The following is a 15,230-nucleotide window of genomic DNA, read 5'->3' as shown; positions in this document are numbered from 1 at the left end:
CTATACTGACCTCCATCAGGTTGCAAATTAAAAATAATTTTTTTCTTCATTTAGCTCTGAAAAAATATTTGGGCTTCTAGCAGTGTGTGGGACTTGTTCTATTAGTCCTTCTATACTGACGTCCAGCAGGTTGCAAATTGAATATAATTTTTTTCTGCATCTAGCTCTGAAAAAATATTTGGGCTTCTAGCGGTGTGTGGGACTTGGTCTATTAGTCCATCTATACTGACCTCCATCAGGTTGCAAATTAAAAATAATTTTTTTCTGCATCTAGCTCTGAAAAAATATTTGGGCTTCTAGCGGTGTGTGGGACTTGGTCTATTAGTCCATCTATACTGACCTCCATCAGGTTGCAAATTAAAAATAATTTTTTTCTGCATCTAGCTCTGAAAAAATATTTGGGCTTCTAGCAGTGTGTGGGACTTGGTCTATTAGTCCATCTATACTGACCTCCATCAGGTTGCAAATTGAATAAAAAAATTTTCTGCATCTATTTCTGAAAAAATATTTGGGCTTCTAGCGGTGTGTGGGACTTGGTCTATTAGTCCATCTATACTGACCTCCATCAGGTTGCAAATTAAAAATAATTTTTTTCTGCATCTAACCCAGCCAATAGTTTTGGCCTAATACCACAGTTTGGCCACTCAGCTCTGCTCGGTTACCATCCATTGTTTTTTTGTGCAAACAACTCCAGAGTTGTGAATTAGTTAACCACCAAAATGAGTGGAAAAAGGCCTGCTGCTGGTGGAAAGGGGAATAGGCGTGTTGGGAAGGGGAAAAAAGGTTGTGTCCGTGGGGTAGGTGCAGAAGAAAGACCATCTTCCAGCCAAACTAAAATGTCTACTTCTTTTAGCGGACAATGTGATAAGATCCCTTTCTTACGGCCACGCCAATCGCTACAAATTCCAGATGAGGCACAAAAACAGCAGGTGCTTCAACGGATATCAAGTGCTCCTTTAAGTGGGCTCTCCTCCACATCAACTTCAACATCACAAATACTCCAGTCCTCAAAGGTGTCACCCAAATCGCACTTGCTTCCTCACAGCTCCCAAATCTCCAGCTGCCCGTCTGAGTATGAGGTAGAACAGATGGTTGAGTCTGCAGAGCTGTTTACTCATACTATAGCCTGGGAATCAGAGGTCAACTCCAGCGCTTCTGTGAATCCAGACGAGGAAATGATCTGCACTGATGCCCAGAATCTTTATGAGTCGGATCCAGGACCAGACGCAGAAGGTTCTGACCATAATGTAGACCCTCATTCCCAAACTGTAACTCCTGTTGGTGGAGACAATGAGGAAGACGATGATAAGACTCAAATACCTGATTGGAGCGACAACTTTAGTTTTTTGTCAGGGCAGGAACAGGTTGGCTCTGAGGACGACGGGTGTGATAACGCACAGGGTGATGATGATGAGGTCGGAGATCCCACTTACTGTCAACCCACAGTCAGCCAAGAGATGAGGTCAGCAGAGGAGGTGGAGGAAGATGCTAGTGACGACGAGGTCAGGTTGCGCCTTCCTGGACAGAGACGTAGTACTGGAAGCACGTCAACAACTGCATCCTCAAACACAACTCTGCCTCTCACCACAAGTCGTGGTGGCTCTTCAGGTCGCATGGGTGCTAAGCCTTGCATAGCCTGGGCATTTTTTCAGATCGATAAAGATGACCCAACTCGTGTTATCTGTAACATTTGTCAGCAAAAGCTAAGTAGAGGCCAAAAAATACATAGTTTGAGTACTTCATGCATGAACCGGCACATGGACATGAAGCATAAGTTGCAGTGGGAAGCTCAGTGTGCTACAATGCGGTCTAGCCGGCCGGGCCAACCACCGTCTGCCATATCTTGTGCATCCGCGGCCTCTTCATCCTCTGTGACTGGGGGGACAGCAGTCACACCTGTTTTGGGGCGCAGACCTGCCACCTCTTTACCCGCAACAGCCAGCGTGATTGGCAGGTCATCATTTTCTTTGGAGGTGGTAACACCAGCTGGTCTTGAGCGCTGTCCGACATCGATAGCACCACCTTTGGATCAAGGCAACCTAACATGTCCGCCTGCATCTTCCTCACAGACCGGCAGTTTGCCGGCGACACCCTTATCAACCCCGTCTAAGCACAATAGCCAGCCCTCGGTCCCTCAGATGTGGACAAGTAAAAGACCATTTCCTCCTAGCCATGAGAAAGCTACGAGGTTGAATTTCACCATCTGCAAGCTCTTGGCTACAGAAATGCTGCCTTTCCGCCTGGTGGACACAGAGGATTTTCGAGACCTTATGTCCGTCGCAGTGCCCCAGTACCAGATGCCCAGTCGGCACTACTTCTCAAAGAAAGGTGTGCCTGCGCTCCACCAGCATGTCGCACACAACATCACCGCTTCTTTGAGAAACTCTGTGTGTGACAGGGTGCATTTCACCACAGACACTTGGACGAGTAGGCATGGACAGGGGCGTTACATGTCGCTGACTGGGCACTGGGTAACTATGGTGACAGCAGGACAAGGGGCTGCTGTCCAAGTCTTGCCGTCCCCACGAGTTGTGCGTCAATCCTCTTTATGTCATTTTTCCTCCACTGCTTCTGCCTCCTCAACCTCCTCTCGGTCTTCCACCTGCACCCAAAGGCTGTCTGGTCATGCCACAAGCTTTCTAACTGCGCAGAAGGGATCCTTCACACCTCCTTACTATGCTGGCAGTAGGGCTCAACGTCATCAGGCGGTTTTTACATTGAAATGTCTGGGAAATGTGAGTCACACAGCTGAGGAGTTGTGGTCAGCTCTGGAGAACCAATTTCATGAATGGTTGTCTCCACTGGACCTGAAACCAGGGAAGGCCGTGTGCGACAATGCTGCAAACCTGGGTGCGGCCCTTCGCCGGGGCAATGTCACACACGTGCCTTGTATGGCTCACGTGTTGAACCTGGTTGTCCAGCAATTTTTAGCCCACTATCCCAGACTAGATGGCCTTCTGCAGAGGGCACGGTCGCTGTGTGCTCACTTCCGCCGTTCGCATCCCGCAGCTCAGCGACTTACATCTCTACAGAAGTCGTTGGGCCTGCCACTTCACCGGCTAAAATGCGATGTGCCTACCCGGTGGAATTCAACTCTGCACATGTTGCAGCGACTGTGGCAGCACCGACAAGCCCTGGTGCAATACGTTCTGACGTATAGCCTGGGCCAACGAGATTCAGAGGTGGGGCAAATCACGCTGGAGGAGTGGTCTCAGATCAGGGACCTATGCACCCTTCTGCACAGTTTTGAAATGGCGACGAAGATGTTTAGTGCTGACGATGCCATTATCAGCATGACTATTCCGGTGATTTACATGCTGGAGCACATGTTAAACAGAATTCGGAGTCAGGTGGTGGCACAAGAGGAGGTGGAGGAAGTAGAGGAGGAAGAGTTGTATGCGGAAGGGCTAACATCTGCAAGGTCCAGAAGGTCGGCAGCACCAAGGCGGCAGGCATGTGAGGGTGGGGGAGATGATTTTACCAGGGCGCATGGTAGCAGCCAAACTAGTGAGGAAGGTGCAGGAGCCCAGGAAGAAGTGGAGGACGAACTGATGGAAGACTCATCAGATGAGGGAGACCTTGATCACATTTCTGTTGTGCGAGGTTGGGGGGAGAGGACAGAGGAAGGAAGCATGATTGCTACCTCGCCACCAACACAACAGGGACTTGGTGCTCCTGGATGCGCAACACACATGAGTGCCTTCTTGCTGCACTACCTGCAACATGACCCTCGAATTGTGAGAATTAGAAATAATCCTGACTACTGGGTTGCCACACTGTTAGATCCCCGGTACAAAAGTAAATTTGCAGAAATTATTCCTGCCATAGAAAGGGATGCACGCATGCAGGAGTATCAGCAGAGACTGTTGCAGAATCTTACATGTGCTTTTCCACAAAATACCAGTGGTGCACGTAGTGAATCTCACAGTTCCAACTTGCCAACCGTGGGACCGTCAAGTGTTCAGCACTCAAACCGTAACAGAACCACAGTATCTGCTGGTAACATCAATTTTGCGGAATCATTTCACCACTTTTTTAGCCCATCCTTTGCAAGGCCACAGGAGACAAGAAGTCTGACACATAGTCAACGCCTAGAGACGATGGTACAGGAGTATCTCCAAGTAAACATTGAAGCCACGACTGTGTCACTGGACCCTTGCTCTTTTTGGGCTTCCAATCTGGATAAATGGCCGGAGCTAGCCACTTACGCCTTGGAGATCTTGTCATGCCCCGCAGCCAGCGTTCTGTCTGAACGTGTGTTCAGCGCTGCTGGTGGTGTGCTGACAGATAAGCGCACGCGGCTCTCCACTGATAATGTAGACAGACTCACGTTCATAAAGATGAACAAATCATGGATCCGAAACGACTTTTCTACCCCTGTGTCATCCTCGGGAGAGTAAAAGCTTGATGATTGGTTAAAATCACACTACCAACCGTTTTAAGCTTTCAAATTACTAATCATGTTTATCTGTATCTTGACTGGAAAATAATTTGGGCTTTGTAGCAGTGTGCAGCACTGATCCTATTAGGCCATCTATAATAAGCTTCACCAGATTTAAAATTAAAAATAATTTTTAGCTGCATCTAGCCCGGAAAATAATTTTGGGGCTCCGAGATGCGCAAGACACATAAGTGCCTTCTTGCTGCACTACCTGCAGCATGACCCTCATATTGTCAGAATTCGAAGTAATCATGACTACTGGGTTGCCACACTCTTAGATCCCCCAAACTTTTCGATCAACCTTTTCATTTTAATAAAGACCAAAAAAATGGTCATTTATGAAATTATAAGCATTAGCAGGTTGTTAGAAACTGAAATCAAACAGTTTTCAACTCAAAACTTTATTCTAGGTGATGTTACATTTTCACATAGGACCCCTTGTTCGAAAGGAGCTTCTGAACTCTCTCGTCCATTGAATTTGTCAGGTTTTGGATGGTTTCTGCTTCAATTGTTTTGCATGAGGACAGAATACCCTCCCAGAGCTGTTGCTTAGATGTGAACTGCCTCCCGCCATCATAGACACTCCTTTTAATGATGCTCCAAAGGTTCTGAATGGGGTAGAGGTCAGGGGAGCATGGGGGTCACACCATAAGTTTGTCCCCTTTTATGCCCATATCAGCCAGAGATGCAGATGTTTTATGTGCAGCATGAGATGGTGCATTATCGTGCAGAAAAATGATCTTGCTGTGAAATACACGGTTCTTCTTCTTGAACCATGGCAGGAAGTGCTGTTTGAGAAAATCCACATACATTATGGAGTTCATCTTTAGCGCCTTCAGGGATCCTAAAGGGGCCGACAATCTCTCTCCCCATGATTCCAGCCCAAAACATTACTCCACCTCCTCCTTGTTGGCGCTGTAGCCGTGTTTGCGTGGGGTGTCCATCAACCAGCCATCCTCCACTCCATTCATCTGGACCATCGAGCGCTGCACGGCACTCATCCGTGAACAAAACAGTTTTGAAATCAGTCTTCATGTAATGTTTGGCCCACTGGAGCCATTTCTGCTTGTGTGAAGTGGATAGAGGAGGTCGACAGGATGGCATATGCACAGCTGCAAACCTCTGAAGGACCCTGCATCTTGTTGTTCGGGGGACGTTGGAGGCACAAGCAGCTTCAAAAACTTGTCTGCTGCTATGACAAGGCTTTTTTGCCGCTGCTGTTTCAACCTGACGTAATTGCCTGTAGGAAAGAGTCCTCAATTTGCCCTTATCAGCACGCACACGTGTGTACTGTGAATCAGCTACATACTTCTTGATTGCCAAGACACTTCATCCTGATCATCGCACAATGTTGATTGTAGTCATGCCTTGACCTAAACACTCCACAATTTGTTGCTTCTCAGCAGCCGACACATCCTTTTTCTTTCCCATTTTGGCAGAAAATGTAGGCTGCTTAATAATGTGAGAGAGCCTTCTTAAGTAGTCTTGCCTTTCATTGGACACACCTGCCAAACTAATTAGCACAGGTGTCTGCAATTGCTTACAGTGATATAAAGAGCCCTGACACACATCACCATCAATGAGTTTAACTGACAAACAAACAAATTCTTCCCTTATCACTCCTAAACACTTTTTGCATAATAATTTGGAACGCGGTGTACATGTGCTTTTCCACAAAACACCAGTGGTTCACGTAGTGAATCTTACAGTTCTAACTTGCCAACCGTGGTCTGTATGGAATTGTTCAATAAAGGGCCCAAAATTAAGATAACATAGATGGGAGAGGTCTCTATGAATAGGAATTCCTAAGTATTTGATACCCTGTGAGGGCCAGGCAAAGGGAAAGTTGGACTGGATGGAATCCTATATGGATTTAGGGAGGGAGACATCGAGGGCCTCAGACTTCGCTGCATTGATTTTAAAATTTTACCATGTAACAAAGTGATCTATTTCAGCCATAACAGCATGGATGGATATATGTGATTGAGTGATATATACTAGGACATCATCAGCAAATAGAGAGCACTTGTACTCGGTGCCTCCCACCTCAATCCACCTAATATTGGGGTTATGGCGAATTGATGAGAGCAGGTGCTCCGTCACTAGGATGTATAAGAGAGGGGACAGAGGACATCCCTGCCTTGTCCCATTGGTGATTGTGAAAGGTGATGAAAATGTTCTGACGCACCCCCTGGGCCTTGGGACACCCGGAGCCGGACCCTTTTTGGTGGATGCTGGTGGTTGTAGTCTTCGTGGCGGCGATCCGGTTCCGTGGCTCAGGGCGGTCAAACCAGTGGCGGAACTATTTATGTGGTTTTGATGTTTAAATGTCCGACTACGCCACCCGTGGATTGCGGTCAGAGTGAACCGCCGTTACAGGGCAGACCGCTAAGGCTGGTGTTGTGGGTGCAGCAGAGCGTAGCATAACTCCCCACGGGAGGAGTATAGCCTCAGGGCAGTGTATGCGGAGGATGGGGGTGATGGTGCAGGGCAGCAGCAGTAACGACACGGAGTCAGTGATGCAGTTCAGGGCCTTTACTCACAGTTCTTATTATCCAGACCACGTCTGCAGGTAACGGCTGCCCACGTCGTACTGTGCTCACCAGGTGAGGGGCTCAGACAACTCCCAGATAACTTTGGAGTGCTTCACACTACCCCCTTTGTGTGTCCTTTGTCTGGCCTTTCTTACCAACACTTCTGTCCGGCTGCCTCGGGCCTCCTCTTGGTAAACTTGGCGCCAGTTTCCCTGACCCTATGTGGTGCCTTCCTAGCGGGTGGAGCAAGGGGCTGCGCCACATAAAATGTCAGAGCCTCCGGTTTCTAGCTGAGGGTCGTTTCCTGCCTCCACTAGTTCGGGGACCGGTCTCCCCCTTTGGCCTGACCCCTCCACGCAGGTGGATTCGGGCGTGCGGTGGCGACTCGCCCGTCCGCACCCCTGGGATCCCTTCATTCCTCGTTCCTGGAGCCTTCTCCGCTCCTCTTCCTTCCTTCTCCCTCTTGCAGGCCTGGGCCTCTGTTACTAGGCCCGCCTCCGGAGCAGAGCTCATGCAGAGCCCCTGCTCCCTGCCACTTCTGCTCAGACTTCTCTGCACTGAACTAAGATGGTGCCCACCTTTTATACTCCCTTCTCAATGCACCCAGGAACTGCTTCCTCCCTGCTCCTGCACTGCAGGGTTCCCCTTCCTCAGTGTTCCCTCCCCCCACTCCAGCCAGGGACAGGGACTGTCGTGCCCATCTCAGGGGCATATTGGTCGCCCTGCCCCACGGCAATGTGGTGTAATGCATGCAGGTGTCGGGTCCTGATCCACACTCCATCCTTATCTGAGAGTGAGATATCACACCTCTGGGTGAGGTGCAATACGTCTGTAGCAACCGAGCCCTCGGTGCTACAGTTCCATTTATCTTCAGCCTAGGTGACGTATTGTGATACAGGGCCGTGATTTTGGCTATAAAAGGGTCCCCTAGACCCCTACCCCAAGCTTTTTAAGAGAATCATATATGGCGTGCCAGGAGACTCTATGGAATGCTTTCTCAGCATCCAACGAGAGTATCTACTTACAAATTTTTAACTGCATCTAGCCCAGGAAATACTTTGTGCCTAGTAGCAGTGTCTGCTAGTCAGCGGATTATCCCGGCTGTTAAGCAAGCTACACCACCTGTAGTTTGGACACTTAATTTTTTCAAAGGAAATGCTTCGGGACCACGGGATACTTAGTGAAGAGCATCAGGAGGCACCCCAAGGCATAGGGGCTGGGACTGGCACTAGGATGCCTTGCGGTGGACAGCCGAGCTCGATCCTTATAAAAGCTTTTTAACTGCAGCAGCTTTAGTGGACGCTACTGGAGCTGGAATTACGCGGCTGCTGGCATGAGACTTGCCCTCCAATAGATCCTTGTAAATGGATTTAAAGTGTATTCATTCAAATTAGAGGGACAATTTAAATTAAAAAGCTTAGAGCTGCCTCCACCACAGGGGGGCTCTCTCGACCCACCAGCGGACAGGCACCAGTATTGGGAGAGGGGGGCTGGCCGTCAGGGTTCACCGCGGCTCTGGCACAAACCCGGCGACACGGAGGTGGCACGGGCAGGAGCGGACTGGCCGTCTCTGCTTCTCACTTTTTGGATTTTAGAAGGGCATGACATGCCTATATCTGTGTCTCCCCCTCCTTTTACTCCTCCACCTCTTTTCTTTTCGCATGACTATATGTACTTGTCACTTTTCCATGTGTTAGTTGTGTCTTCTGAGCAGTTTGTCAGCTTTTGGACACCTTTGAAGGTGTTTTCTATGTGTTTCTATGTGTTTTTGTTTGCCTGCCATTGGTTTTAACGGTGTTCGAAGGTGTTCGACGAACAGTTCGACGAACCGAACCGAACTCGAACACTACGGGGGTGGCTCAACACTATCCGAGAGTCCATGGAGCAGGATATTGCCATAGTAATATGACTTTTTTTTAAAACCACTTAACAAAATTATAGTTCCTCAAAAAGAATTTGGAATAAATCAGTCAAAATTTTTGTATTAAGCAAAATACACAGATTTTTCCCTTAACTTTCCTTAAATTGCATTGAGTTACACTTTGTTATTGTAGAATTTCAATATAATCAACTCCCTTCCACCTTAAGACCTCATTCAGCCATCTGTCTTGCACATAAGTGTTCTATTTTTTTTTCACAGTATAATCTATGGTGCTATTCACAAGTCCATGTTTTTCACAGACCGTATGTCTATGCAAAACTCATGGAGAAATGTCCGTTTTTCTCCAGTACCACTTGTGAAACATGCCAATACAAGTATATGAATAAGTGAAAAACATGTATAGCACACATGGCTTCCATGTGCCATCCATGTGCTGTCCACATTTAACATTGCAAAGTATAGGAGAAGCTTTGGAATTAATTTATTTATCCATCTTTGAAAAATACTGATGGCACACTGATGGAGGAAGCGAACACATGAATGACACTAGTACAATATTGTCACATAAGTGTTCAAACACGAACCTGTGAATGAGGCAAAAGTGTGATTTGTTCATATGGAGATGAATTGAATTAATAGACTAATATCTAACAAGACTGATCTTTTATTGCAAAAATAGCTAGTGGATGGCGTAAGTTGCAGACGATGATGTTGGGTATTGTTGTAGATCAAACCAAAACATCTGATATGTATGCTTGATTGCTGGCAGCGACAATCAGGTATTATAGATGAAACTTAATTTCTTTTTCTACTTTTTTGACTAAATTCACTTTAAAATATTTAGCATCTCTTTTTTTCTAGCACCCTGTGGAAGCCGATCAACTGGATCTGAAGGAACTGTGTTATCACCAAACTATCCTAAAAACTACAGCGTGGGCCATAACTGTGTATTTTCTGTAGCTGTTCCTAAAGAGTTTGGTGAGTAAATTACATAAGATAATCACTGTGATAGTTAAATACTTTTGTCTTGTCTGGATCCCTGTGAAGCTATGATAGAACTAAGGAAGCTAAAATATTTTAAAAGAGAACACTTCCATGGTGGTATTACTTCTGGCTAAGGAGGTCTCTCTTCCCCTCCGATGTTAATGGGTCAACATTAGGAAGAATATAATTAAAGAAAGTCATAAGGTTTCTTTAATAGGTTTATATTTTAAGGTCCTATGGTAAATTAAGTTAGGTTCAGTGAAATCAAAAGGGATATGAATGTTACAGCTGTAATATAAACCCCGATAGATAGTCAAACCTGCAGATTTTGATGGGATTAGACCAATGGGACTATGTGATGGGACTCAAATACGGGATCAACTCTCTTTCAACAGATGATGTTGGAAAAAGGAAAAATGGGCATGTCAAAATCTGATCATTTTGTTCTTAATATAAGATGCTGCCAGAGGTTTTGGCCCTGGCATACTCCTCTTTCAATAATGAGAATACATACACATTCAATCAAGCTAAGTTTGCATATTTATGGAGGGGTCAAAAGAGACAAAGGAACTGTTGGTAAAACAGAAATTTGGTTTACAGCTATCTAAGATATATGGTCAAATTAAAACAAACAAATGAACTCCCAAAGTGAATATCTCTTCCTCATTGAAGCTGATATAGAGGATGGAGGTTACTATATTAGCAATTCCAATGATACAGTTAAGAGATCTCAACCATAGTGACACCACATAGATACAACACTCTGGTACCTGTACTTGCACCTCCCTTTTTATAGAATTTGCAGTATATATAGCTGCTCTTGTACAGAACATGGCAAAATGTTCCATTTTAAGCAAGTAAATTACTGTTTGCACTGAAGTGTCTTCATATTGTGGGGAAACAATGAGGGTTGTGTTTGGAAAATTAAGAAATGCAATGCAATATATTATAAAGGATTTTAGCCTTAGATAAAAATTTGGGTAGTTCAGATTATAATATGTTAAATAACTAATTGTTTTGCGGAGTACCTATTTTGACTCTGTATTCTCTTGATTCCTATGAAAACATATGCAAGTATCACTATGTATCCTGTCCAAAAAAAAATAATATTCCATTGGTGGTCTTTGATGTGCTAATCTTAGTTCTCTCTGTTAGAGATTATTAAAAAGATTCACAATACCCTGGCCCAGTGGCGACAATGGTAGTCCATGCCTGCCTGATCAGAATCCTACGAATCCCATTGCTTCCCTTGATTAGTAGGCAACAACTATGACATTGTCAATGAATGAGAAGAGGCGCTGATGATTCTGGAAGGTAGGAGGCGATACTCAGGGATTTAGACTGGAAGCCACTGACTACCAATGTGGCAGCAGGATCAGGATAATGCAAATCATTTTGCTTATCCATGCTTCATGGATGTTCTTTATACTAAGTGAAATAAAGACATTATGTACCGTGTTTATGTTCATTGGGACAATATAGAATGGTCCCTCTGAACATACAGCGGGTGAAATAAGTATTGAACACGTCACCAATTTTCTAAGTAAATATTTTACTAAAAGGTGCTATTGACATTAAATTCTCATCAGATATCGGTACACAACTCATCCAATCCACACAGGTAAAGAAATCTAACCATAGATGTTCATAAACTAAGTTATGTGTAATAATGAGAAATGACAGGAGAAAAGTATTGAACATGCTTACAGAATTTTAATTAATGCTTTATGCAAAAGCCTTTGTTGGTGATGACGGCTTCAAGACACCTGCTGTATGGAGAAATTAGTTTCATGCATTGCTCAGGAGTGATTTTAGCCAATTTTCCTACACAAATCTTGAAGGTCTCGTGGGCTCCTTCTATGAACTCTGAGCTTTAGTTCCTTCCCTAAACTTTCTATATGATTTAGGTCAAGTATTGGGCTGGAATATTCTAGCTGCTATATTTTCTTTCTTTCTTGCTGTGTGTTTGGGATCATTGTCATGATGAAATTTCAACCCTCGTTTCATCTTCATGATCCTGGTTGATGGCAGCAGATTTTTTTTCAAGAATGTCTCAGTACATTGGTCCATTCATCCTTCCTTCAATTATATGAGGTTTGCCAGAGCAGTATGCTGAAAAACTGCTCCACACCATGATGTTCTCACCTCCAAACTTCACGGTTGGTATGGGTTTTCAGGGTGGTATGCAGTGCCTTTTGGTCTCCAAACATGGTTTGCATTATGCATCCAAAGATGTCACTTTTGGTTTCATCTGACCAGACTATTTTCTACTAGTATTTTACAGGCTTGTCTAAATGTTGTTGAGCAAACTTAAAACGGACTTGTACATGCTTTTTGTTTGGCAATGGAGCCTTGCGTGGTGAGCTTGCATACAGACCATGCAGGTTGAGTGCATTGCTTATTGTTTTCTTTGAAACAACTGAACCTTTTGGAGAACTCTTCTGCTAATTCTTTTCACTTCTCCGTCTGAAATCTCACTGGGAGCACTTGGTCGTTGCTGGTTTATGATGAAATTATGTTCTTTCCACTTCTGAATTATGGCCCCAAGAGTGCTCGCTGGAAACTTCAGTAGTTTAGAAATTCTTCTGTATCCAATGCCATTGGTGGTATGTTTTGTAATAATAAGGTTGCGAAGGTCTTGAGACAGCTCAATGGTTTTACTCATCATGAGATGCTTCTTGTGTGCACATTGGCAATAACACACCTTTTTATTGGCCATCAGTTGAACCAGCAGATATTATTTTTCACAAAGTGGCAGGATTACTTTCTAATTGCTGATAGATTTCAGCTGGTGTCATGACTTTCCATGGCATTTTGCACCTCTCTTTCTTCACGTGTCCAATACTCTTTCCCAGTAACATATATGATTATTATACATAGCTTTATTTATGGACATCTGTGGTTTTATTTCTTTACCTGTGTGGATTGGATGGGTTGTTACCAACATCTGGTGATAATTTCATGTCAATAGCACCTTTAGAAATATATTTAATCAGAAAATTAGTGACGTGTTCAATACTTAATTCAACTGCTGAATGTGCCCATCAATAAAGAAATGGCTCTGAAATCATATGGGAAGCACATATTGAAACAAAAAACAGCCTTTTATTATAAACAAGGCCATTATAGTATATGTAATGACAGCATATTCACCAGGTGATTTTCTCAGCATATGCTCTGGCAGAGAAACACACACACATACTGTAAATTGAGCCTTATCAGTATTAAATGATGGACTCGTGCTCAAACTGAATGTCTCATTGGCTTTTAAGTTTTAATACATCTAAGACAAACAAGGCTACAGTGGAATTACTAAGAATGTGTTGCTCCTTCACTTCTAATGTGTATTATAGCGCATCATGTCTCGTTTAACAAAAGTTGAGGGTCACTTCCAATATAACGTATAAAGGTAACATGTATAAATATCTCATGAAGATTAGGAAAAAAGCAAGAGCTAGCACATCTTGTCGGATAAGATTTGGAGCTTATTTCAAAATCATTATGTTGATGCCTTCAGCTGCGATAAAGGACCTTGTCTCTGAAACGTGTCAACGTGCTGGATGTTTAATGCTGTTGATATAGAGGACTATTTTTTTTCTGAAAAGATGTGCTGTCTCTAAATTTCCTATAACCTGTGTTGTGGGGTTTCGACAAGACCACCAATCATTCACTGCATGGTTATAGCTGAAGATTGTTCCGAATGTATGTACCGTATTTAATCACATGAAGGATGGTTTTAGCTTATGTAATGTACTAATGTTATGATTACTGGATATGTAAGTATTTGTAGATGACAAATCCTACAAAAGATTGCAACAATCTTTTGGGACAAAAGACAGGAAATTCAATGGATGACCAGAATGTTTGTAGCAACTGTATATTTTAATTAATAATGGGAAGTCCCCTATTTAGGACCCACTCTGTTATGTTTATGTGAATGAATAGGTCATAAGAAAAGCGATTTTGGAGTTATCCAAATACTGAGCAAATTGTAAGGCTATGTTCACACATGTTGGGTTTTTTACGTCACAAATCTGCAGCAAAACTTATCTCTGGCAGGAAATCAGCTGCGTCAAAAACGCAGGTTTTGCTGCTTTTTTGATGCGTGTTTTCAGCATTTTTTTCACTGTCCTTCTGTCTCTATTTATGCATGTACATAAAGTTCTGTGAAAAAAAAACAACATTTTATTTTGTCATCAAAAACGCTGAAAAAAACGCTGCTGCATTTTTGATATGTTTGTGATGCAGCATTCATGTGCAATATCTTCAGTTAATAATCATTGATGAAGACCCTTAAGGTGTCCATCAAGTTAGAAACTGGCTAAAAATTGGCTAGTGACTGAACAACCATTGAATGTTCATTCCTCTGATACAGCGCAACACATTGTGGTTGAAATTGGTCAATACAGTTTCTCCAAGTTTCACTCCATGTTTAATTACTCAGTGCCCATATAAAGAGGCCAAGTCTATGCATAAGATCATTTCTAAAAAGCATTAGAATTATTGAAAAAGATAGAACAATTAATTTGGTATTCTTTTAAAGATACCTTACACAATCTTAGATGAAAAATTCACCATTTGAAGGGTGACCACTTAACCTGACTCTAGACATGAACATAAAGAAAAATTAATGAACAGACTACAAACAAAAACAATGTCCGTCTCCATCAGTAAGAACAGTAGGTAGCTGAATGAATAGTTTTGATGTAAATTTAGTACCGGTATATTAAAATATAAGTTAACTGTTATTATGGAAGTACATCATTAAAATTAGGTTGCAGTTTCAGATGAAGAGGTCAAAAATAAAAAATACACAATGCATATCATAGTTTTCAATTCAAGAATGGATTATTAGAGTATGAAGATAAACCTTGTTTTCTTTCTCTTTGAACTTTTAAGAGCATATGAATCTTCGCCTGTTGTCTGGATCTTCGAACAATAAGTCTAAAATAAGATATTGTTCCGTTTGTTGGTATAATTGTGGTTCGAAAGCTTAAAAAAATTATGTATTTTCTAGAGATAAATGTATTGGTACTGTGGAAATTAAACTCAAATTGAATGTTGAGAACTTCACTGAACTCATTCAAATTCGAACAATTTACAATTTGATTTGTGTGAATCAACAATAAAATGACCACTGCCGTTTTACACAAAGCAAATGTTTGCATGAGCAACAGAAGGCTCACATGATTCCAGCAGCACTTGCACAGGCTTACCCATAATGCCACACAGTTATCACATCACATGGTATAGCACAGCCAATAAGGAGGGACTTTCTTTGCCTGCCTAAAAGCAGAGGCAGGACAAACCATTTTGCAGTGAATCTGCATAATGAGAGGACATCACAATTGAGCAATAAGCATAAGGAGAAGGCTTTGAAACCCTGAAT

General features: G+C 43.2%; 1 protein-coding gene across 7 annotated transcripts in view; it reads left to right on the top strand.

The window, feature by feature from the left end:
* CSMD3 (CUB and Sushi multiple domains 3) overlaps positions 1 to 15,230 on the top strand; it is a 2,085,767-nt gene that overhangs the window by 1,409,255 nt on the left and 661,282 nt on the right. For all 7 annotated transcript variants that reach the window (XM_073679791.1, XM_073679790.1, XM_073679789.1 and 4 more), the window contains one exon: positions 9,719 to 9,835. In XM_073679791.1, the coding sequence (XP_073535892.1) occupies positions 9,719 to 9,835 (117 nt within the window). The remainder of the gene's footprint in view (positions 1 to 9,718; positions 9,836 to 15,230) is intronic.

The sequence above is a fragment of the Phyllobates terribilis genome, unplaced genomic scaffold (genome assembly GCF_046119375.1).
Source record: "Phyllobates terribilis strain yellow unplaced genomic scaffold, ASM4611937v1 Scaffold_4__5_contigs__length_816908805, whole genome shotgun sequence".
In the NCBI taxonomy this organism is placed as follows: domain Eukaryota; kingdom Metazoa; phylum Chordata; class Amphibia; order Anura; family Dendrobatidae; genus Phyllobates; species Phyllobates terribilis.
The sequence above is the reverse complement of the archived record's forward strand: the minus strand, read 5'-3'. Positions and strand labels throughout refer to the sequence as shown.